This window comes from Saimiri boliviensis, chromosome 6 (genome assembly GCF_048565385.1).
Source record: "Saimiri boliviensis isolate mSaiBol1 chromosome 6, mSaiBol1.pri, whole genome shotgun sequence".
Taxonomy (NCBI): Eukaryota; Metazoa; Chordata; class Mammalia; order Primates; family Cebidae; genus Saimiri; species Saimiri boliviensis.
Window position 1 is genome coordinate 104,839,758 of NC_133454.1, and position 25,980 is coordinate 104,865,737.

Sequence of the window (25,980 nt, forward strand, 5' to 3'; positions counted from 1 at the left end):
ATTCTAAAAGTGATTGATTGAAATGTGAGTCCCTGAAACATTTTAGGCAAAGACAATATTGTTGAAATAGGTGTCTGTTCTTCTAACGTGGCTCATTTGAATGTTTGCATTAGCTTATTAGAAAAGCAGTGACAGTATCTTTAAGTCACATCAGATAAACTCATTGCTCAGATGACAAAAAAAGGATTTAATTTTACTCAAACATATAATCTATAACCAAACTGCATGCTCTTAAAACATGCACACACACACACACACACACACACACACACCCCAAAGGCAGCTATGCTGGTGAGATCTGAGTTTGACTATGAAACTCAGAGACTTCACAACTGAATCACTTAGATTAGCATATCTGGATTTCACTGGCTACAAAATAAATCTGTGATAATAATTCCTTAGCCACCGAATCTCTGCAGACAAATCAGGAAGAGAGAATATATCTACTCCTTGGGGAAATTTCACTTTTGGACTCTATAAAGGATATTTTTGCTCCAACTTGTGCCGTTTTTCTACTAACAGATAGAAAAGAAATCAAAGTGGAGTGATCTTGAAAAAATTAGTTTAATTTTGCCATTATTTAGGTGATTTATATCTTAATAATTTGAGTAAATCAATACAAATAGAAGATTTTTATATTTTATCATTTTTATATAGGTGATGGAAACAACAAAAAAATCAATGTGAAACAATTGTTCAACAGGAATATTCAGTGAGCAACATTATTGAAACAGGTGAACATGATTCATTTATCCAAGTTAACTTCAGTATCTGAGACATGGAACGATAAGCAGAACTTGTGTTCCCACTTTTCATCTCTTATATAGTTCATGTTTCCCCTGAATTTTCTAGTAGTACCTTACACACTGTAGACTTTCAGTGAAGAGTAAGAGTCTTCACTGTAACTGTGATTGAAGGTCTTAGGATAAGGTTTTTTCAGAAAAGTGCTTTTTTCAGGAAAATACTCCAGGAGGAAAGGCATTTGTTTCTAAAGTCATCTGGTTATTAATTGATGTCTTGAAACCTTAAAATTAACAGTCATTTTGACTAATTTCATCCTAGCAAGTGTCTAATTAAATCTTGGCAAGATCACTGACTTTTTAATATTCACTGGCAGCAAGCTCCACATGTTAACTATACACACACATGCACACAGATACATTTCTTCTCCTCCATTTAAATATTCTGCCTGTAAATGTCAGGAAATTCTTTAAACTTATATTAGTTTGGGAAATAATCAATATTATTCATCTCTATGAGATTTATTTAGTCTTACTTTTTCCAGAATTCTAAGTAGCAGTAGGCTTCAGTTTTCCATGAAAACTCCCACAAATTATTAGTTCAAATGACTTACTTTGGCACATCATTCATGCATCATATAATGGGGAAGGGAAATCCTTAAAGAAAATGCATGCAAATAATTCAGGAAAATGTATCAAACTTGATGTAGATTCTTTATTTCTTCCCTCATGTCAGTGGAGAACATCATCTATATCTATATGTATATTTATAACTGTAAAGCTATGAGGAACTAACTTGTTCACAGGCATAATCTAAGGGGTTGCTTGAAGGTATATAAAGAACACTAGTATGGGATGTAGATGATCTTGATTTTAAGTTTTGGTGAATTGCTGAATTGTTTTATTGCACAAAATAATTAATTCTTTTGTGTGTTAATTTCTTTATTGGCTAAATTTGTCATAACCACTCTATAGGTTATTTGTTACCAAGACTCAGATAAGAAATACAAACATACGTTGATGATTGTTACTGCTTCTGGGTATGTAAAAAAAATCAGATAGGAAATTCTCAGTTAAGAATAAATGAGCAAATTGAGTATTTGAGTAAAGTATTTTCAAAATGTATAGGTTCTAGAGTGACTTTATTTATCATTGCATTTTAAACATATTTTTTCTGGCCCTTAATTCATGTAACTAAAAGAAAACATAGGCATTTTAAATAAACAAAAATAGAAACATATTTTTAAAATCAATGTTATGATTTTTAAAATAGATTCAAAAGTTCCATGTGCCTGAATCTGAAAAACTTTTGTAAAACTAATCAAACAACCTTCTAAGAAAGGATTTCTTGGCAGGAGTCAAGATTTTTCCAGAACCTTTTTTATGGAGGGATTTCATTGGAGGCTTTTTTAAGGGTAGAACTCTTTGGGGAGTGTGTAGAGCTCTTGCTATCTCCACATGCTCATTGCAGTAATACTTGTTGCTTCCTGCTGACAAATGGATGAGCGTGCGTTCTGCCAGATCCATGCACTGAGCATGGACCCAGTGCCCATCCCCATGAGAACAGTAGATCATGGCAGGTTTGTTGAGCTCGGTTGAATAAAACGGTACCCAAGTGTTGATATCCACATCACAAGTAGGGCAGCATGTAATCCAGTAGCCTGTCTCAGACTCATCTTCCTCATCATCTTCATTATAGGTGTCAAATTCATCATCACCATCAAAACTATTTGCTTCTGCACTGAAACAAAATTCTTCGGAATCTTCAAAGGGAGTGGAGTCCCCTGGATCTTCTGTTGATGTCTGACTGTTTGTGAATGTTGTCTGCTCTTCATTCGTATTATCTTCAGCACATTTCAGTGTATAGAAATAGAATGCTTCTGAAACAACTTGTTTATTGTCTCCTGGTATGCCAAGAAAAACAGTTCCATTTCCCATGTTGCTTCCAAACCATATCTTGCTGTGCTTAATGTCTGGGGTCCAGTCTGGGGTTTCCATCTCACGAATTTCTATCTTGTTTTCCTCTAAAGAGATGATGTTGCAGATCATTCTTTTTTGATTTTCAAGCTGATATCCACCAACAATAACAAATTCATCATTGCTAATTTGAGTCAGAATTGCACTGGAGACAGAGATTCCTCCTGGCAAGACTGTGCAATTCACAGCTGGGCTACCCAGGGGAAGATCAACCCTTATTCTGTACAGGTTGGCAGGGCGGATATTATTAGCAAGTGAATGTCCTCCTAAAATATAGATGGTGTCATTTTTGGCAATAGAGACATGAAAAGATAGCCCATCCTGAAGTTCTGGAAGAATGTATGATGTAGCACACCCGAATTCAAAATCCACCAGAAAAACATGGGGCAGGCAGTCAGCTACACTATTCCATTTTTCTGTGGTTCTGTGGGTAGAAGGCATGTATGAGCGTCCTCCAAAAAGAACACCCATACTTTTCCCTCGGCTATATACTACATTAATGGAATGACCATATCTGGCTTCAGGAACATCTCCTACCAAGTCTTTCTCCATGCAGCGAAAAGTAACCTTCTTGTTCTTGGAAACAACAGACATGACATAAATCTTATCTGAAAGCTCATTGTTTGGTGTTTTCCCTCCATGGATGATGTATTGATGCTTTTCAGACTCCAAGCTGCCTTTGAATGTGCAAGTTGCTGGGTAGCGAAGAGGCGGGAGGTAGCAGGAATCTTTAGAGAAAATTGTAGGCTTCAATTTGATATGGTTATGGTTTACCTCCAAATGGAAAACTCCAGTAGGGCAGGATCTCTTGGGCCAGCCTTTTTGGCCAAAGAAGAAAACCTGGCCATCAAAATTCATCAGCGAGAAGCCTGGTTGAATTAAGGCTATGTTATTACTGACTGTTACCATCTGCAGTGACATATTTTCTGATGGTACGTAGATTTTTTTTGTCTGAAAGAATTATAAAATAAAATGACTTAGAGATCACTTCATATAAATCACCGTATTTAGTTTCCTCCACATGTAAATAGCATTTTTTAAGTCCTCCCACACACTTGCAGTGAAAGAGCAAAATCCAAGGAGTTAGGTCAGTAAAGAGCCACAGAACCTTTCCTGCCTATACCATCCAAGGATCTGGGACATGTTGTAGCCACGGACTATTCTCCCTAGGATTTCCGGGAGTTGTAGTTCTTTTCCTTAAAGAGTCACCACGCGTCAGCGGAAAGAACCACATTTCCCAGGAATCCTTTCCCTATGGGTTGTGTGGCTTCGGAAATCTGTCTTTGTTGCTCTGGGAGAGGGGACTCCTGGAATGTGTCTCTGAATAAAGACTAGCCGAAGGTGCGAAGTGACTAGATGGGAGCAAAGGCGGAAAACTAGGGAATGGGAGGTGAGAGTGGCTGACACCGACCCAACATCCGGGTTGCGGGAACGCTGCAGCGCGCGGAGCGGTGTTGGGCAAACCTCTACCCTGTTGTTACTGAAGTCACTCCTGGGGACTTTTGAACAGGTGACCCGGCCTGGAGACCACAGTCTGAAGGGACTCTGGCAGAAGTGTCGTTAGGGTGTCCTGCCTGTCTGGACGCTTCGGAGCGCGACTCAAAATTGCATCCCTGAGGACCCTGGAGGTGCTGGGGCGGGAGGTTGAAGGGGACACCAGGGTTACAAAAGCCGTAACTGTCTTACAGTACGGAAAGATGGGCCTCTGAATCCCTAGAGAGCCGGGGAGACAGTGCCTGTTACTGATTTTTACCACTTCTACCATTAGCAATTAAAATATAGTTATTAGTTTTTAGTGCGTGCACTTCAAAGGCCCTTTCTTCACTATTTTTACTGCTGTTTTGGGTGTTCTTTTAGGGAAGCAGAGAAGGTTCCTAAACACATCTCATTTTCACCTTCATTCTAGGGAAATAGAGTTAGTGGCTTTTTCACCTATTTCCAGTCCAAGAACTTTTAGGAAATTCTTTAATAATTCTGTAGTAAGCAGGGACTAGGCAGAGAGGTGTTTGAATTATTCAGGATTTCATATTTGTGTTACAACTAAAAGAACATTTACTAGATGAAGTAAGTTTGATGAATTTCTGTTTTATTATTGTTTACCTTAGAGAGATGTGAAATACACTCCCTGTTTGCAGTGTAAAGTCCTGTACAACAAATATTAAAGGAAACGAAACAGTACAGATTCCTTGACTTTTCAGAGTTACTTCTTAATATGCTTCAAAAGCAGTACAAATAGTGGCTAAGAGTATGGACTCTGAAAGCTTACTGGCTGGATTCAAATCCTGGCTGTGCCACTAACTACATGACTTTGGGCAAGTTACTTAATCTCTGTGTGCCTCAGTTTCCTCATCTGAAAACTGATAATTTTTACCAACCTCATATATGGGTGTAAGTTATGATTCATAATTTAATAGATGTAAAGTACTTAGAACAAGGATTTGCACACAGTAGATAAAAGTTATTATTCCGATTATTTTTAAATTTACCGAAAATAAGATCTAGTGCATAACCAACTGCCAGTAATGGAAGTTGATAAGGTTGGAGACGGTGAGAAGGGGCTTTGGGACCTGAGAATCAGGTCAGTGGGTATAGATAGATAAACTTTTGAACTAAAAAGAATTGGATAAACATATATGATGAGGGTGCTGGTAGTAGTTAATTTATTAACAGAAGATATTAATATTTTATTCTTGTCACCCTTTAACCTTCATTAAATATGCAGGCCCTAAATTGAATTCTTGGAGTCCAAATTGGGCTCTAACACTTAGTTGCTGTGTAACCATGTTGGGCAAGTTATTTTTCTCTCTGTTCTTTTTATCTACAAAATGGGGATAATCTTAGTATCTATGCACTGGGCTGTTTCGAGAAATAAATGAGATAGCACATGTAAATCTCATGGAACAGTGCATGGCACATAAGCAATAAATGTTAGTTGATACTATAATTTATCCAATTTATCTTTATTCTTCCTGCAAAGAATCCTTGGACTATTTAGAATCTCTGGTCACTCTAATGAGATGTTGGTGGGTTTTTGTTTTTTGCTTTAAATAATTTCTGTAGTTCAGCTGTAATTAATTGCTAAATAATCTCTTGTAGTTATTATTTTTAGTTTACTTGGGAGACTCCTAAAGGGGTGATTTTTAAACAGTTATCTGGTGGGTGATTAAAGCAGGTGAGGAAATGGTGTCTGAGAAGGATTATTATCAAAGTTATGAAAGCAATGTACATTCAGTTGTACCCTCAGTTGTACATTCTGCAACCTACCCAGCTTATAAAATAATCTGGGCAGTGTTTTATTTATTCGTGGCCTACCCAAGCCTACGTGAGACAAGGTGTCTGAGCAACTATGAAAAATGCTATTCATAGAAACTAAAAGGAGACATTATTGAGCTTCACTTCAGAAAACTTCAGCCTGAGAGATTAGGATCAGAGAATTGTCCCGTTTTGAGGGGCCAGACACTGAAGCCAAGGCCTGCTTGTTTCAAACACCTGCGATGGCAGTTACTGAGATACACAGCAAGCCATACAGTGGTAATGGATTCTAGATCCAAAGGGATTTTTCAAGAACATTGGCTTTTAAAACAAAGCTTTCATTGTCACCCCTTGGTTTTATTTTAAGGTTGCTGTAGGAATTTTGGCTTCTCATATAAGTGAAAACATGATTATTGTAGATTACATAGAAACATTTTCTTGGGCAAGTTGTAAGGAGGATTGTCCATTTTTGTAGCTTAATCTAGGCCCCTAAAGATTTTTGAAATCGGGCTTTTGACCTGTTTTCCCTTTGATGCTCTGCTTTTGGCTTACTTCATTGTTTCAAGGCCCTAAAAACAGTGGTAAAATTTCTTATTGCTAAGACGAATTGCCTCCTCTTGTAACACAGTTCAAGTGTGAGTAATTAATTTTTAGATTATACACTGTAACCAGATGATGTATGCATTTAAAGAATAAACAGGATCATTGAAGTGTTTTTATATTACTTTGCCACATTTAGTTTTTGAAATTTTGCTTTATTGACTTGAATATATTTTTCACTGGAGTAGATTATTGTATCTCTTCCATGGTTTCAATATGAGTGTATTAGTCACACCTTGGTTTTTAAAAGGAGTTTTTAAATGATTATACTACATCTAAAATAACCTACTAAAGTCTTTTCCTTTTAATAGGCTACATAAAAACAGGCAGATTTTAAAAAGTGAGACCCTGTTCTTCAGCTGAAGGAGGTTTCAAGGTCAACACATTAAAGACTTTTTGTAAAGCACAGAAATATAGGACCAATAAACATATACAATTTTCCCAACCCCAGGCTAACATTCTTCAGCAGGGAGATTTTCATTTATTCACTGTGATGCTAGGGCATAGCTGAGTATAATAAAAGGACTCATAGTATGAGGTCTGGGTTTATAGTTCCCCGTATCTGAACTGACTTTCTTTTCCAAAGAAAGATACTGTACTCTGAAGCATTAAATCTAGCTTATCCGTGCTAGCCATAGTTTCCTGATTGCTCCAGAGTAACCGGTAAGCTCATGTAACTTTAAGCATTTAGTGTGTGAATAACACTCTCTTGCACAGTTAATCAGGTTTGAGGCATACACTATTTTATTTTTGCTGGCAGTAAAACCAGGATTAAGTCTTCCCTCCTATACTTAGGCCAGAGAATGATTTATACACTAGTAATAGTGCTCTAAAGGCCTAAGAATTAAGCCTGAAGCAGCCAGAGAACAGAAAGCCCCAAATTTTCCAAATTTGACTCATCCCTTCCCTATCTAGACACCCAATCCACCTGTAACTAACACACTGCCAAAGTGTGACATCTTCATTCCTTTAAAGTTTACAAACATAGGCCCCCATTTTTTAGCTTTGGTAGAAATGAAGGTATCAGACCTACCTGAAGGCCAGAGGGGCTGCTCACACCTCTCTGAATCTTTGCTGCTAAACCACGTTTTAATTGTCAGCACTTGGGGAAGATTCACTGCCTGTCCACTGTGACTGTGGCAAGCAGAAGGCTGACTGTAAAGAGAGTGTGTATGTGTGCCTACAGATGTTCTCATGAACACTGATCTAATGGGAGTAACTGACTGTGACCTTTTTTTCTCTCTCTCTCTCTTTAGATGGTTGAGGGAGATATCCACCAGGGTATACCCTCAGGATTTAACTATTTCACTACTAGCAACAATGACAACACAATTCACCGTTTGTAAAGATAAAAAGAAATCTGGTCAAAACTTCATTTTTAAAAATTAAAAACATTTTAGAAAAACACAGAAGAAATACATAGAGTTTCTGTAGTTTAAATAAATACTATTTTGAATTGAATGAGAGATTATTTGTCCTAAAACAAGAGACCATAAATACCAAAGCTATTCATTTTAACTTTGAAGTGCTCTTCTGTGGTCTCATTTCCTTTAATGCAAGGCTCAGAAGGAAGGAGTTGTATTATTCAAGGCCCTCTACCAACTTTAGATCAGACAGCTACTGTGTAATAATACAGTGTAATGATTTAAAAAATGGGCTTTGGGGTCAAGCTTACCTGGTTTTCTCTGCCAGCCCTGCTATTTTTCAGGTAGAGTCATCTTAATCCTTAAGCCTCTGTTTCTCTGTCTCTGAAATGAGGATAATAGAAATAATTACTTCAAAAAGTTGTTGGGAAAATATTAAATTAGGTAATATATATAAAGTGTTCAGCCAAGGAAAAGATTAATATTCCTTAGTGATCTTGATCACAAAAACTACCTTTATAATTTATTTCCTTTCCTTTCCCTCTTTCCTTCCTTCCTTCCTTTCTCTCTCTCTCTCTTCTTTCTTTCTTCCTTCCCCTCCCCTCCTGTTCCCTCCCCTCCCCTTCCCTTCTCTTCCCTTCCCTTCCCTCTTTCTTTTTTTTTGATGGAGTCCTGCTCTGTCTCCCAGGCTGGAATGCAATGGCACAATCTTGGCTCACTGCAACCTCTGCTTCCCGGGTTCAAGCTATTCTCCTACCTCAGCCTCCTGAATAGCTGGGATTATAGGCACATGCCACCACACCCAGCTAATTTTTGTGTTTTTAGTAGAGATGGGGTTTTGCCATGTGGGCCAGGCTGGTCTCAAACTCCTGACCTTGGGTGATCTGCCTGTCTTGGCCTTCCAAAGTGCTGGGATTATAGCCATAAGCCACCTCGCCCAGCCTATGATTTCTTATAGTAGCATAATATGATGTTAAGTAAATATAATGTAATTTACCTAACCTTCCACTATTGTTGGTCATTTGATCAGTTTCCATATTTAGATGATAAAATGTAGTGATCAGAGGTAGGCAAATCTGAGTTTGGGTTTCAGTTCTGTGAAGTTTTATTTTTGAATGTCAGTTGTTTTACCTCTAAAATGGGAGTAATAACTACCTTATTGTAAGGATTAATGGATTAAAATGTCTAGTTTATAGAATGTATACAGTCTTACCTAATGATGGAGATGCTATAAATTTATTTGTATAAGTGACTACTTTAGGGAGGGATAACATGGGGAGAAATGCCAGATATAGGTGATGGGGATGGAGGCAGCAAACCACACTGCCATGTATGTACCTATGCAACAATCCTGCATGTTCTTTACATGTACCCCAGAACCTAAAATGCAATCAAATATGTGTGTGTGTGTGTGTGTGTGTGTGTGTGTGTGTGTGTGTGTGTGTGAGACTACTTTAATTTTTTGGCAGAATTTTAGTGTATATTTTCAGGGTTGATTTTTTCTTAAACAGATGTGTGTAGCTCAATTGCTTGGTTGATTCTCGTCATTTGAAATGTCGATCCATCCTTAAAAAAGCATCATCATCTCTTCTAGTTCCTACCATGATGATTTTTTTAATCTGCAAAAGGATATTAGGTTATCTCCCTAAACTGTTTATGTGTTATATATAAGATACTTGACATTACAGTAACAATAAGGACAACTGTCATAAAGTTGATAAGTTGGATGTCTCCATTGTAAATACAAAATAAGAAATGCAAAAATAGAAATAATGGGTAGGTTTAGATGTGTTTTAACCTTTGGATTTTACTAACATAAAAAATGCATTTTTTAGCATAGCAATTAGTTGCTGAATGGGTTAGTTGTCTCTTGAGGAGACTAGAAATTAGTAGAATTAGAAATTTGAAAATGGATTTGAAGACTCCAAGTCCTTGCTATACCATTAGGAGAGCATTAGACTTACAGTGATCTCATACAAGGTTCCTGATTTCCCAAAGTCCTCAGCATTGAAACTAAATATAAAATAGTAAACTGATTTGTTGAGTATCTACTATACACAAAGCCATGTGAAGAATTAGAAAAAAAATCAGACATAGGCCTTGCCCTTAAAGCAGGGATTGCCAATCCCTGGGCCTGAGGACAGGGATCACCAGTCTGTTAGAAACAGAGCTTCACAGCAGGAGGGGAGCCGCAGGTGGCCAAGCATTACTGCCTGTGCTCCGCCTCCTGTCAGATCTGCTTCGAACCATTAGATTATTCTAGGAGTGTGAACCCTATTGTAACCTGCGAATGTGAGGGAGCTAGGTTGTGTGCTCCTTATGAGAGTCTAATGCCTGATGATCTCAGATAGAACAGTTTCGTCTCAAAACCATCCCCCTCACTCTGGTCAGTGGAAAACGTTTTCCACGAAACTAGTCTCTGGTGCCAAAAGGGTTGAGGACCACTGCCTTAAAGAACATATACGATAGTAGAATGAAGCAGATGAACATGCCTACATTCTTCCCACTTTCAGCTTTTCTTAAAAGTTTATTAAGAAATCACAGTTATAAGTTGCTCAACGCATTTTTAAGCCTTGAGGCAAAATCAAATTCAAGATTTTGAATCTCCTACAAGAGCATATTGATTTATCCTTCCCTAAATTTCAAAAAACAAAACAAAACAAAACAAAACAAAACAAAACAAAAACCCCATACAAAATTAAAGAATACAAGTCAGTGTAATTACAGAATGAAACAACCTTTATTTTATGGCAAAGACAAATACTTAGTAATGGGATATCCTGGCATAGTAACTGGAAAAACAAGGAAACATAATTGGGAAAAAAAGATGGAAACCAACCTGAAGCCCAATCTCTATTTTTACATTTAAACTACTCAGGGTCAGAAAAGTTTACATAACTTGTCAAGGGTAACACAGCTGCGGGGTCTGTGGACATGGTGGGTTGGAGGGAGGCAGAGGAGAAACACTGTTTTATGAGCTCATGACAGTGCATTTCAAGAAATGTGCAGCTCTTAAGTGTTTCCATCCCCGTTTTATAAATGGAGTAACAGCTTAAACTTTATTGTCACTCTGTGAGTTAACAAGTGTTTGAAATAATGTCAGTGGCAACTTTTCATAGCATTAGGGTAAGCATAGACGGTGATTACTATTTTACTAAGTGGCAGATTTTTGAGGAAATAATAGAAATTGTGTTGGAAAGGGAGATGTTTGGCTTGTTAAGTGAATTCCACAATAGGATCCACAACTGACACTGGCAAAGAAATGAGGAAGGAAGAGGAAATATATAGAAGGAAGCACTCTTGACAATGATGGATTGTCAAGAGAAGAACATGACAAGTGACTTGACATTTTTTACTTAAAGCAATTAGTTAGATATGGCCACCTGACCAGAATGACTGGTATCTTCCTATAAAAGTTTCATGCTTTCTGATTTAAGGTGGATTCTTTGCTTGAAAACAAAATGGATTAAAAAAAAGTTTTGCAATGCTGTGCTAGAAAAAAATTCACTTAAATATTTTATTTTTAGAGAAGGAAAGGAGTTTGTGATTGTTTTTGTTTGTTTGTTTTGTTTGTTTTTTTGGAGACGGGTCTTCCTCTGTTGCCCAGGCTGGAGTGCAATGGCATGATCTTGTCTCAACTCAGCCTTCACCTTCTGGGTTCAAGTGATCCTCCCACTTCAGCCTCCTGAGTAGCTAGGACCACAGGTGGACACCACCATGCTCAGCTACTTATTTAATTTTTTGTAGAGATGAGGTCTCACTATACTGCCCAGGAGGTCCTGAACTACTAGGCTAAAGTGATTTCCAAAGTGATCTTTGTTTTTCCAAAGTGCTGGGGTTACAGGCATGAGCTATTACACCTAGCCTGATTCTTAATTTCTGCCTTTGAGTATAGAAACCATATTGACAAAAAGAAATTATGTGTATATGTATGTGCATGTGTATGTTATGTTTTGTACATTGAGGCAAAATTAAAGTATTGAGTGAAATTGGAAGCTGGGGAAGCATTGTATTACCTCTTATAGCCTATTTGTTACTCCACAGTCTTAGGAATTTAGAATTCAAAATAGATGGGAAATAAATCTAAAATCTTACTTCTTTTAAGAGAATGCCAAGTGAAATAAAGGTTGATCTTATTTGCAAGATCTGACATTTTGAAACACTTAGAAATAAACTCCTAGGTGATTTAGTTCAGTTGGTTTACACCTGCTCCTAACCAGCTGTGTGGGTTTTGCTTTAGAGTAGGCTTCTTGGTTTTGTTTAAAGGCCTGTGCACTGTGCAGGTGGCTAACAGGCTCAGGAAGTTGGAGAGAAGGGGACAAGTTTAATTAAGGGTGGATGCCTTTGTATCATAGTATGCAGTATAGATAAACTAAGCATTAGTGGGACACTGTTGTCTTATGCGAGGGTGGGATTATGTATGAGCTAATAGATCTTTTATGATCGAAATATTGTGTGATTATAGAGCTATAAAGTTGACTCAGAAACCCTACTGCCTTATGGATTCACAGTTTTATCAGGCGTCTTGAAAAAAATGTTCACTGAATTACTTGCTGTTACTGTCCATAACTCATGGATATAGTTGATAGCATTTATGAATCTAGGAGATCAGTTTTGAACATGGTTGAAATATGTGTATGGCAAAGTTTTCTTGATAAATGTTTAGAGGTCAGTTAGTGTGCTTATACTTTTGTTTTGTTAGGGGGTGAAGGTAGGTAGTTTACCTGTAATTCCACATAACTCTAAATTCATAAAAACAAACAAACAAACAAAGCCAAAGAAGCAAAAATGGTAGTGAAAAGGCAATCTTTCTGATTTCAAAAAATGGATTTTGTGCAATTTGTCTTTTAAGTATATCCTACAGATTCCATGTATACAGTTAATATGTTTTTTTAAAAATGATAGGGACTGAGTGGGGAGAGTTCAAGCTTAACTGGTTTGCATTGTTCTTTAAAAGAATTAATAACTGTGTAACTGAAAATCTAACACTTAGTTGACCTGCCTCAGTGAGTCAATGCAGACATTTCTGGATTGACTTAAACAGCTAGGAGGAAGAGTATATTTGGGAAAATAAAATGGATTTTATGAAATCTGCTGATGAACAGAAGGGTTTAATGAATGATAGCCTCAAGAAACCTCATCACAGGCGGGGCTCCGTGGCCTGTAATCCCAGCACTTTGGGAGGCCAACGAGGGTGGATGACAAGGTTAAGAGATCGAGACCATCCTGGTCAATATGGTGAAACCCTGTCTCTACTAAAAGTACAAAAAGTTAGCCGAGTGTGGTGGTGCGTGCCTGGAGTCCCAGCTACTCGGGAGGCTGAAGGAGGAGAATTGCTTGAAACCGGAAAACGGAAGTTGCAGTGAGCCAGGATCGCGCCGCTGCCCTCCAGCCTGGCAATAGAGAGAGATTTTGTCTCAAAAAAAAAAAAAAAAAAAAAAAAAAGAAAGAAAAAAAAAAGAAAAAGAAAAAGAGAAAGAAATCTCATTACAGTATCTTGGGTGAATGAATGGGAAAGGGAAGCAAGTTTTTCAAGAGGAAAGTTTCTGTTTATGCATGTAATTTTATAGGTTAGTTTTAGTCCCTCTCCCAGAGCTTTCTGTAGGGGAAAACAACACAGCTGGTTCCAACATTCTTGGTAAACTTTTAGTGACAATTTTCTTTTCCTAAATATCTTTTGTTTTAATTGGCTTATCCTTCTTCTCTGTTTCCATTCCCCCTTTTTAAGCTAAAAAATAATTACAGATTCACAGGGTTAATTCACAGGAGGTTCCAAAGAGGTATATAGGGAGTTCCCATGATTCCTTGGTCCAGCCTTCTGCAATGTTAACATCTTGCATAAGTTTAGTATAACATAAAAATCTGAGTTATTGCTATTACAAAAATGGAGTCTTGTACACAATATGTAAATTAGAGCCGGTACAGTGCCTCATGCCTGTAATCCCAGCACTTTGGGAGGCTGAGGTGGGCAGATCACTTGAGGTTAAGAGTTTGAGACCAGGCTACATGGTGAAACCCTGTCTCTACTAAAACCACAAAAATTAGTCAGGTATGGTGGCATGCGCCTATAATCCCAGCTATTTGGGAGGCCGAGGCAGGAGAATTGCTTGAACCAAGGAGGTGGAGGCTGCAGTGAGCTGAGATTGCACCACTGCACTCCAGCCTGGGTGACAGCAGCAAAGCTCTGTCTCAATAAAAAAAAAAAATGTAAATCATAAGTCTCTTTAGGGAAAGACATAGATCTGTTTTTGTTAAGGCATCCTTTGCGGTATCTTTGTTTATAATCTGAACCCACATTTAAAAAATTATGTGCAGTTTTTAGGATAGATGTTCTCTCTTCTCCTTTAGGTGAGAATTTGTCAAGGAGAAATGATAGCTATTAAGACATACTTCTCTTACTGCTGCATGGAACACAATTCATCTCTTTCTTAAAGCTTTGTAGCCAACAATAATTCCCAAACCCTTCCTACTTCCTTCCAAATACTTCCTTTAATATTCACTGCAAAGGGCTATACCTAGGGGAATTTAATGATATATAGAAATCTAGATGCTTATACTACCAACTTTTTTGGTAATAATAAGGAGTTCTGTGTCTTTTAAATGTTAGAAAAGGCTGTTGATAAAAGCTCGTAACTTGAAGTGCAGTGTATATACTTTGATGCTAGAAATATATGTTGTTTTTTATTTCATCCTGATGAAAAACAATAAAGGAGTTTAGGTTCTTTTCTGTTTTGTAAGAGATGTTTTGTTTTATATTCTGCTTTCCCTTTATTCTTTTGGTCTCTTCCTTTGTTTTCTTGTTTGTATTGGTGGGTCTCTAAAATAATGGTGTAATATGTGCTCAGCCTCTGGCCTTTTGCATGTTGGTACAGAGTATAGATGGAGGCACGAGTACACCTACCAGGGTTAAGACTGTTGCTTTGTGCTTAATTTCCTACTGGCTTCAGATGTGCCTTGAAGTTCATAATCATGAGCATCTCATTACTATTTATGATGAGAGAACCACACGTTACTGCTCATCAATAGAGTCATTAGTTGACAGACCCCATCTGAAGTTTCTTTCCCATACTCATGTATTCTCTATGATTGGGCTAGATAACCTTCAGTTTGCTCTCAAGTTAGAGAATCTGAATTTCTCATTGGATGATTTTCTTTCTTCTTGATATTATCTGAAAGACATAAACAATTAGAGGATGCAACATTGTTGTAATTCACTCAAGGAGGAAGAAATCAGTTCATATTAGGTCTGTTCTAATCACACCCATGCTGTCTTAATCTCTGCAGTTGAGTGCAGTTTGGTCTTTTGGAGATTTGACCATTTACACAAATATGAAAGGACATACACCTTGTGCAAATGTTGAAGTACAAATGTTGATGGCTTTATTTCCTTAGGCAAAGTGCTAATATTTTGATAACATCCCATCTTACCTTTTAGCATAGCAGTAGATTTTTACTGAGAAGAAAAATAAAATTTTGAATAAGTGGGCTTTGATAGACCTGCACGACCCTTTAACAATCCCACCCTCTTTGTTTTGCAGACATATAACCCTTAGTGCTGTTAAAAAGCAGGCTGTGCACTTTCAGAGAGGCAAGCTTATGGTGATTTGCTTTTGTAGGTCTACTACTCTTGTCTCTGAAAGTTGCATTGTGTTTAAGGAAGTTCATTAAGCAGAGATGATCTGAAGGTAAACATCAAAGATATGCTGAATCAGTTCTGACAATTTCATGTACCATATTCCATAATAACGTTCTTTCAGAGAGCACGTAATATTAACTAGCTTAGGTTAGTTTCATTATTTGATAGCAGAAAACAAGACTTTGGGGAGCTTATGTGATTTTTCTCACTATCAGTGACTTGGCAAAAAGTGAACCCTATTCCTAACCAGGACTGTGGGTCTTCAAGTCAAGTTTAATAGTCCAAGGAGCAAAGCATGCTCCCTGTATTTCCTTCTGGGGGCCATAATTGTGAAAGTGTTACTTTTGATTTATCAGCAGATATTTATATACATTTACTTATCACAAGACGTTCTGAGTCTTTCATGTGGAGCTCAAAGCCTTAAAACATAAAAACCAAACCAAAACAATCCTGTTATGAAGGCAAGTCTCTCTCTCTCTCTCTCTCTCTTTTTCTTTTAGAAAAATGCTTCATGATAAAAACACAAAAGTATGTGAATGGCAATTGAAAAAGCATTGCTTCCTTTTAGAAAACCACCAAGATTTGCATAAACCACTTGGCTGTCTGATAAGTGATTATCTGCTCTGTCAGTCCTTGGGGACTTTTAATATTAGGTTTGTATTTTTATGAAAAAGGCAAGTTCTAAATTTGAAGATGGCTATTGCTAAACTCTTCAAATAATGATAATTTTGAATAATAACATTATTCAGTAATTGTGTAACTGGATGTTCCAAAAGTCCTTTAAAAAGTCAATAAGGCTGGGTGCGGTGGCTCTCGCCTTTAATCTCAGCACTTTGGGAGGCAGAGGTGGGTGGATCATCTAAGATCAGGAGTTTAAGACCAGCCTGCCCTACATGACGAAACCCCGTTTCTACTAAAAATACAAAAAATTAGCTGGGCTTGGTGGTGGGCACCTGCAATCCCAGCTACTTGGGAGGCTGAGGCAGGAGAATCGCTTGAACCCAGGAGGTGGAGGTAGCAGTGAGCCAAGATTGAGCCACTGCACTCCAGCCTGGGCAACAAGAGTGAAGTTCCATCTCCAAAAAAAAGTCAATAAAAACATGTCATCTGTGTATTGTGATAACCACACAAATAAAATTAAAGGCCTACAAAGATTTTGAATTTGTGCTGGCACAATCTGTTAATTGTTTGCTTTTAGTACTACTGAGATGTATTGGATAATACTCAAAATATGCCAATTTGAGAACTGGAAAAAAAATTTAAAAGAATTTCTATTAATACTCTTAAAGCATTATGAGAAGACATTTACAGGAATGGAAACCACAACCTGGCTGCATCTATTTGGTATTTGTTTGCCGAAGTAACTTATCAAAGATGATTTTAAAGAAGAGATTGATAAAATAAACTGTTGGAATTTTTCTGGGCTCCAATTCTGGAAAAGCAGATTGACATCGAAATTCTTATAATTAAGCATACGTCCTACTGTAGTGAAATAATAGCCACCTTTGAGTTTATTTATCATTATTTACTGTTTAGCTACTGCAAACACAGTTTATTCAGCCTCGCATTGCTAAACCCTGGTGGTGTTACAGGTAAATGTGCATAAGCCATAACCGATGCTTTTTCATATATCTAATTTTTTCCACCAAAAATAGCTTGAAACAATTTCCTTTGTTTTAAGTTGGTACCGAGCTATACATTTAATTTTCACTCAGTCCTCTACCACTCCATGCTTTATCTGGGGTTGTAATACAGGAGGAATTATCTTGATTTATCTTTAGGTAACATCACTGCCTTCAAAGTTGAGTGGGCACAGTATAACAGGTCTTTGTGTAGGCAGAGGACAGAATACTAAGACTGATCCATCATCATCATCATCATGGCTGACATTTTTTGAGATGCTATGCATACTCACTTCATTTTCATAGTAATCTTGTGAGGCATGTGTAGCTTCACAATTCTTTATTTAAACCTTCAGTGTCAGATGTGCTTCAGAATTCAAAACTTCTTGGAGTTTGGAAAAGTAATCAGTGCATGTGCCATGTATTATACAAAAGCTCTAGGCTCATTCTGGGAAAGCACCTTATATGCAAGCACATTATTATTTCTGCAGGGAAATATGTGAATAGTAATGCTGAGTAGAATAAAAGCCATAAGCACTCTCATGTTAATTCAATCAAGTCTTGCCTGCAAATGCACTTGGGGGTTATCTTATGAAAAAATTTTTTTCCTGAGCTTTTTGATATTTCAGAATTGAGGTTAAGGAAATATAGGCCTGGATAGTTATAATCCCTTTTTATAGATATGGGTAACCAGAGACCCAGAGAGGTCAAGTAACTTGCCCAGTGCTCCACAGTGAATGGCAGAGCTGGGCTGTGACTGTTCAGCTGTTTGAAAGAATAGTCTAGATCTGCATATACTAAAGTGGTGATATGTCGATGGTAACTTATTAAATTAAAGCTGTAAAGAATAACATATAATATGTTCCCATTTTTAGAAAAAAAATCTATCATTCTCTATAAACATTATAGGGAAAGATTTAAAAGTAGTCATTAGACTCTTGACAGCATTTACCTCTGATGGTTGGGAATAAGCAGAGTCTGGAGATACTTAAAGGTTTTTATAATTTTATATCTTATACATGCTATATATATATAATTTTTTATTATTATTTTTTGAGATGGAGTCTTGCACAGTCCCCTGGGCTGGAGTGCAATGGCATGATCCTGGCCCATTACAACCTCAGTCTCCTGGGTTCATGCAATTCTCCTGCCTCAGCCTCCAGAGTAGCTGGGATTACAGGTGCACAACCCCACACCCAGCTAATTTTTTGTATTTTTAGTAGAGATGAGGTTTTACTATGTTGGTCAGACTGGTCTCAAACTCCTCCTGACCTCGTGATCCGCCTGCCTTGGCCTCCCAAAGTACTGGGATTACAGGTGTGAGCCACTACGCCTGGCCACTATTTGTATTTTTAAAATGATAAATGTATAAAGGAAAAGTGGGAGAAAAAGCTAACAGATGTTTACTCTTGTTTCCGATAGAAAGAAGGAAGTTAGTGCTCTCCTTTCCCTACAGTATTGGAGAAACCCCTACTTTTATGGTCCCCCATTTGTAATACTGACTACTTAGGTGGTAATTTCATGTCTGCTTTCTGTAGATAATCAATTTTCTCAAAGCTATGTAAGAAGAATATTTCATACAGAATGAATGGAGTTTAACAGGGGGAAATATCATAAGTGAAAATGAAGTCCAAACTGTGCTTGGATTGAGGCAGTGTGTCTTAGCTGACAGGTGTTCAGTTAGCACTGTGCTAAATAAATGACAATGTGGAATGGCCACTACCAATGTGAATGTGATCTCCAGTTATATAGCAAGAGTGCAATATTGAGAATGTGAGTTAGTCTAATCTCATCCTATCTGAAGTCTTGTCTTCAGTTGTGGATGGCATATATAAAGGGATGCAGGCAATGTGAAATCTTTTCCTGAGACATTGATCAGGAGGATTTAAGGACTTGAAACCATATCATTTAAGGCACAGATGAAATAATTGGGCAAGTACAGTTTAGTGTTTTGCCATCTTCTAGCAGTACTCGACTGTTGTACCTGCTCAGATGAGTAATGCTAGCTCAGTATTGATTGACTGCCAGCTCTGTGCCACATCCTGAGCTATCAAGTATTTGGGATACAAAGATGAAGAGATGTGGACTCTACCTTTCATGTCTCTGAGTCTAACGGACAACACAGAAATGTACACAACTATTTCCAATACAGCATGATAAATTTAACAGTAGACCTTAGTACAGAAGCAGCACAGATATATTAAGATTAATTCTTCCTGTGGTAGTAGATGGGAGGATAAAGTCTTCAGAAAGAAATGGAATTCTGATCTGGGTTTTGAAAATAAAACTGTTTCAGTGAATGAAATACGATTGACAAAGGACAGTATAACCTTGTTCAAATATTTGAAAAGATTTCATGTACAAGAAAGACTGAAATTTTTCAGTACAACCTCAGGGCCTCAGAAACCAGTTGGGGTAGGGTACAGTAGGACAGATTTAGGCTTAATTTTAAAAGTTTTTAATAGAGCTGCCCAAAGGCTTTTTTGGAGTGTTAGAGTTACTAGTCCCTGGATGTGTTGAAGCATGGCAAGTCAACTGTTTGTCAGTGATAGTAGGGAAGTGGGGGAGGTCACCTAATGAATAGAGAGACAGATAGTGAAGTGTTTAAAAGCGTGGTTTCTAGGATCAAACTGCTTGAACTGGCACTTCTATGTACTGGCTCTGTGACCTTATCTAGAACTGTTATGATAATTAACAAAAAAATTACTCAGAACAGCACCTGACACACAGTGACTGCTAAATAAGTCACTAATAAGTGTTAGCTATTGTCATTAGATGGGCAGTTAGTTGAGTACTCTTTAAAGTTCCTCCTACCTGGAAAGACATTGAATTTCTAATTATGTAATTAGGTGACAATATTCTTATGAATTAAGAAGATAGTTATGAGAAAACTGAAGCAAAAAATAAAATTGTGATAGTTAACAATTTAGCAACAAAGATATGAATAAAACTCTTGTCTCTTGAACTATAGATCATTGCTCTAGTAACTACCTTGATCTTCCTTTTGGAGCCTTGGGATTTTTCAACCTACCCATTCAGAGTATTTTCAGAGGGGCCGGTACTGCCTGATTCTGTCTAGCTTATATTTTTCTGTCTTGTAGATACTGTGGCCTCCTGAATAGGAATGTCAGGATTGGAAATAATGGATGAAGATCAATTAATCAAAGAAGTCTTGGATAAATTCCTTAATTGTCATGAGCAAACATATGATCAAGAATTTCTGGACACTTTTACTAATCTTTCACAAGGTAAAATGGAGAAGTAAGCTTTCTGCCACAATAAATAGTTTTATCATAAGTTTATGTTTCTCCTGCCTATTAAGAAAGACTATTTAGTGAGCATTCATTCCATTCCTGTGATCAGGTAATTCTCACTAGGGCATTTGTGACTGATGCCCTAATGTTACTGATGATATAAATACCAGAGTTGTGTGATGGTATCAGAGCCGCAGAATCTGATAACTAAAAATGACTTGAGAAATCAGTTAGTATTATCCTTTTATTTTTTAAGAAATCCAAATGCAAAGAGTGGCGGTTGTTAAAAGCCTATTTTAAAAATGTTTGAAGAGAAATAGAGAATAGACTATGGAATTACACTGCACACTTCTGGATCCTGGGACCACCACTTACTGGCCATGTGACTGTGGGGAGGGGAAGTTTTTGAATAAAAGGAGAATAATAATAGTACTCTCAAAGGTTGAGAAAGGTTAATTGAGATAATCCATGTGAAGCTCCTGGTGTAGTGACTAAAACGTGATAATTACTTACTGAATGTTAGGTATTGGTATTACTGTTGTGATGCTGCTGCTGCTGCTGCTGCTGCTGCTGTGGTTTCTGTAGAATGGAAACAATCCTTTAGACTGGATGTGATAAGGCCAAACCCATTTTGTGTTTTTCATTCGTTTCAGATTTCATTTGTTTCCCTCATTCAGTGATAGTGTTTATTAACTGAGCCAACATTTGAAAGTTGGGTAATTTTACATGAACATTTTGATTTGTTTTTTTGGGGGGGCATCCAGTGAGAAGACCTGTTCCTTCCTCGTGCCAATATCAGCTACAGCTCAGGAGCTCTTGCCCCATGAACTGCTTAGTTTGTCATGCTCTCTGGCACTCACACAATCTAAAAATGTCTGCTTACATTGTCTGCTTCATTCATTAAGTGGCCCCCCAGGCATCTGAGTTGTTATCTTCCTTCCAGGTTCTGCTTCAGATTGCCATCGGCTTGCTCTCAACTTTGATCCTTTCTGGGTCATTGATCCACATTTTTGAGATCACTGGTTCTCTACCTAGCTACACATTAGACTCACCGGACTTGCTTTTAGAATATATTGATATCAGAGCCCACTCTAAAGCTCAGCTAGAATCAAGGAATTCGTATTTTATAAAACCTCCTCTGGTGCTTCTAATGTGTACCCAAGGATGAGAACAAGAAGTGTCATAATCTCTGAGGTTATGACATTCTTAAAATACCTGACTTCATGATTTGAGTAATGACTCATGTGTCCTAAAGAAATGTAAAGGAAGGGTAGTAATTATAATGAAGAAAAGAAAAAGCGATTCTTACCTGGCTGGGTGCGGTGGCTCACACCTGTAATCCCAGCACTTTGGGACACTGAGGCAGGTGGATCACCTGAGGTTGGGAGTTCAAGACCAGCCTGACCAAGACAGAGAAACCCCATCTCTACTAAAAGTACGAAATAAGCCCAGTGTGGTGGTGCATGCCTGTAATCCCAGCTACTGGAGAGGCTGAGGTAGGAGAACTACTTGAACCCGGGAGGGGGAGGTTGTGGTCAGCTGACATTGTGCCATTGCACTCCAGCCTGGGCAACAAAAGTGAAACTTCATCTCAAAAAAAAAAAAAAGAAAAAAGAAAAGAAAAGAAAAGAAAAAGAAAAAGTGATTCTTATCTGTTTCTTTTATCAGGTGAGATAGAATATATGTTTTGTTTACACTTAAAAAACATAGATGTGGTGGTTTTTGTTTACACTTAATGGAAATGAAAAATTTAGGAACTAGTTAATTAACTTTGGGGCTGCCTGTGAATGATCTGTTTTGACATGATATGTAGATCAAATCAATATTGAGAATGACCAAATTATTTTTTAGTCTATGAACCTGGGTTTAGGAAGATACTTGCTTTGTTCGAGACTAATGATTTAGTTTGTGTTTTCTGGACTCAAACATAGCAGTATGAATGGCTGTGGTGGGGTGGTGGAAATAGGGGTAAGATTGGCAAAATTAATGAATTTTGGTATGCTAATGACATTTTGATAATTCATATTATTTTGGAAATTATTTCCAAGACTGACTTTATTTTTGTATCCTAGAAGAATAAAAACTTCTTGCAAGGACTTTGATATATTTAGGGGGTTATAGTACATCTACTTTTGTGAAAGGGGTCTTATTCTGCTTTTAGATTCCAGTATGATCATTGCATGCTGAGAAGGAAACTGTTGCAGATGTGATAACTTCATTTTGGGTTCAGTTTTGGACCCCATATTGAGCTGAAGTAAATGATGATCCAAGTTACCTAAACTGCATCTTCTAAGCACGCTAGTTTTTTTTTTTCTTTCAAAATATCCCTAGACATACGTGCACATTATAAACTAATGACCTGAAAAAATTCCTCTTAAAGCACAAACAGTTGTGAGTGTAAAAATGTGTCTTAAATCAGTAAGTGTCCTTTTTTTCCCTTGAAACATGTAAATACCTTCTGAGAAACCAGGACTTAGGAACGAGCTTAAGAGTTGAGTGATAGCTAGCAGAATTGATCAAGGTAAATGTAGTCAGTTCTGCTTAAGAAAGACATTAAAGCTATATTTCCAAAATTCCTGTTTCCCCTGCTCCTTTCTAGTCTCACTGTATTTAGTTGTTTTGTTGATATGCACTGAGCCTTTTCTCTGTTAAAGTGGTTATCGCCATGCATATTTATGCACATTTCTTTAGAAGTTTAGTTTCTCAAGTCCATTACCATTTTCACTGATTGACTGTTCTATTTATTTTTATAATAGTTATACACCAGAATGCTTATGGGATTCATTTTCTTTTCAAGAATGTTAAAAGGGTCGGTAATCCCATTAAAAATATTTTCCTGGAAAAAATTAAATTATAGCCTTGTTGAAAGAAATTCTCATTACTGCCTCAGACTCTTGGAAAACAGTTGGCAACTGTTACTATTATAGCATAATTCTCACTACAGTACATTTATGTTGATCATGTTTTGTAGTTTTTTCTTTTTTAAAGCAAGTAGGTTTTTATGCTGTGGTACATGTTTGATGGTAAAGACAATGTTCTATCAAAATGTTTAAAGAGATATTAATTATTAGTTTTAAACAGCCAATTATAAGTGAATTCTCAGTAGTATCTTCAGTTCAGGAGGCTAAATCGAATTGTAAGATATGTATTCAGAAATTAGCATACAGATTTTTTTTTTAATAATTGGTGAAGACATCGTTATATTGTTGACATGGTGGATAAAGATAAGCAGCTAAGTTTTAATCTTTTGTATCTCAGTCTCTCTGTGAATGTAACTAATTTATAGGACTTTCTAGAATATCTGTTTAAAAGAAAAAAAGTCTTCTTTCTCCTTGCCTGTCATCTTACTATCATTTTTTCTAGATTATAAAAACATTGATGTGAATACTTATATTTGATTTTTTATTAATTAATCAATTCACTCATTCATTAATTCTGAGTGTCTTGTTATGGTTCAGATATCATTTTAGGTGCTGAAGATGAAAAAGCAAATAAAATGTAGTGTGTGTTCTCAAACACTCGTAATTCGTTGGTAGAGATAAATAAGCAAGCAGGAAATTAGACTAATGCATAAGTACCACAGTGGAGACTGAGAGCTTATAGGGGGGCCACCTAGCCTGTGGTTGGAGGAAGGACAATAAAGTCTAGTCGTCAGAGAGGCTGCTTGAGATGAGTCTGGGATAACTACTGAACCCAAACTTGCCTTGGATCTCAAGACATTAAGTAGAACCAGGAAAGTTTGACAGAAAAGAGCTGAAATTGAAAGATGTTAAAATGCCTCTGTTGGTGATGGTTCTTTGGGTCACGGTTGCATTGATTTTAGTACTGATATAGCTCTACCTCCTTTAAACAATAAATATTCAACATGAATATGTAGCCTTGCTTTAGTAAGGTTTAGAGTTACTTCTAAACTGCTGAAAGAAAAAGGCAATTTCTTTTAATTTCCTTCCACGCCAGGATTACCACTTGATCCAATTTGGGAAGCATTTGCTTCCACCTTTTAGAGTGGTAATTACAGCTCATGTTGCTGTCACACAGAAATTGTATAATTAAGAAGCCAGTGACTTAGAAATTGACATGAAATCTTTTCAACTCCATTTTATTGCATATGGGGTAACTGTCAGGGATTACAATAGTTATTTCCAAATCTCTCGTTCTCTCTCTCTCTCTCTCTCTCTCTCTCTCTCGTATGCCTAGGATCCAGCTTTCCTTGTGATTCTAGAGTCTTTATATTGCCACATAATAACAGCTTTCTATTCACTGCTATATTTATCTACTTTAACCTATTTTCTTCTGTGTAGATCAAAGATTTTATTTCAGGTTTTGATGTGTAATTTTGTTCCTAGTTTTCTTTATGCTATTTTCATTTCACTTGGAATACTTTGTGCTTTTAGCATTTTGTTGTTCTTTTAACATATCTTTGAAAAAAATTCCTGTCAACTCAACCTCACTTTTTCTCTTCATACTTGTTAATATTTGAATTGATTTTCCTATTAGGTAGAACATTGTGTGTCTGAATTTTCAGGACAAATGGCTATGCCTGTAGCTTTATGAATTGATGGAGGGCTGGCCTTTGATAGTTCCAAACTCTTGGAGTTTCAAAACCGTTGAATAGGTTTCATTTTTCTCAAATATTAATAATAATTGTATAACTATAGAGAAATTAATCTGTATTTACTTTATTCAAATTGAGTTATTTAAGGAGTAATGCCAGTGCTTTTCCAGCATTACAAATTTCATGAATGGTGTAGTAACTGTATGATTTGTGATTATATAGGCCTGCACTGTCCAACATAGTAGCTACTAGCAACATGCAACTGTTAGTACTGGAAACGTGGCTAGCGCCTCAGGAACTGAGTTTTAAATTTTAATTACCTTAAATTAATTTAAATTCATATATAAATAAATCATATTCAGTTCATTTATTAGAAAATTTTAAAAGGTGTTTGGGACAACTTGGGGAGGTGAATCCATTTTTTAAAATGTAAATTTTATGAAATCTAAATACAGATACAGTATTATTATTATTATTTTTTTAGACAGAGTTTTGCTCTTGGGTTACCCAGGCTGGAGTGCAATGGCGCGATCTCAGCTCACTGCAACCTCCGCCTCCTGGGTTCAAGCAATTCTCCTGCCTCAGCCTCCCGAGTACAGGTGCATGCTACCATGCCTGGCTAATTTTTGTATTTTTAGTAGAGATGGGGTTTCGCCATGTTGACCAGGATGGTCTTGATCTCTTGACCTCATGATCCACCCTCCTTGGCCTCCCAAAGTGCTGGGATTACAGGTGTGAGTCACTGCGCCGGGCCAGATACAGTATTTCTGATGAAAATTTACTATCTGAATTGAGACATGCCGTAAGCATAAAACATACACAGGATTTTGGATGCTTGTGTAAAAATAGAATGTAAAATATCTCAATATTTTTATATTGACTATATTTGAAATGATATTGTTAAAAATTGATTTAAATAAAATATATTATTACAATTAACTTGACTTTTTATTTGTATATATATTTTTAACATGTCTACT

General features: G+C 37.0%; 2 protein-coding genes across 9 annotated transcripts in view; one reads left to right on the plus strand and one right to left on the minus strand.

The window, feature by feature from the left end:
• Nucleotides 1-1,441: 1,441 nt before the first annotated feature.
• RAG2 (recombination activating 2) lies at nt 1,442-7,737 on the minus strand. Of its 3 annotated transcripts, none has more exons than XM_003920004.3 (3): nt 7,603-7,737; nt 4,238-4,430; nt 1,442-3,668 (listed from the first exon to the last, which is right to left on the minus strand). In XM_003920004.3, the coding sequence occupies exon 3, from the start codon at nt 3,636-3,638 to the stop codon at nt 2,058-2,060; it is 1,581 nt and encodes a 526-aa protein (XP_003920053.1). In that variant the 5' UTR covers nt 3,639-3,668; nt 4,238-4,430; nt 7,603-7,737; the 3' UTR covers nt 1,442-2,057. The 3 variants fall into 3 exon arrangements, with proteins under 3 accessions (XP_003920053.1, XP_003920051.1, XP_003920052.1); XM_003920002.3 differs by having other exon boundaries at nt 4,238-4,619; XM_003920003.3 differs by lacking the exon at nt 4,238-4,430.
• Nucleotides 3,966-25,980, plus strand: part of IFTAP (intraflagellar transport associated protein) — a 97,527-nt gene continuing 75,512 nt past the window's right edge. For 2 of the 6 annotated variants that reach the window (XM_074401326.1, XM_074401325.1), the window contains exon 1: nt 20,299-20,439. In XM_074401326.1, the coding sequence (XP_074257427.1) occupies nt 20,386-20,439 (54 nt within the window). In that variant the 5' untranslated portion in view covers nt 20,299-20,385. Of the gene's footprint in view, nt 4,228-20,292; nt 20,440-25,980 lie in introns of those variants that run through there. The other 4 variants (XM_010333512.3, XM_010333502.3, XM_003920001.4 and 1 more) reach the window with 4 other exon arrangements.

Excerpts from the sequence above, each read along its gene's own strand:
- RAG2 (XM_003920003.3), bottom strand. The coding sequence starts at position 3,638 with ATGTCACTGCAGATGGTAACAGTCAGTAATAACATAGCCTTAATTCAA.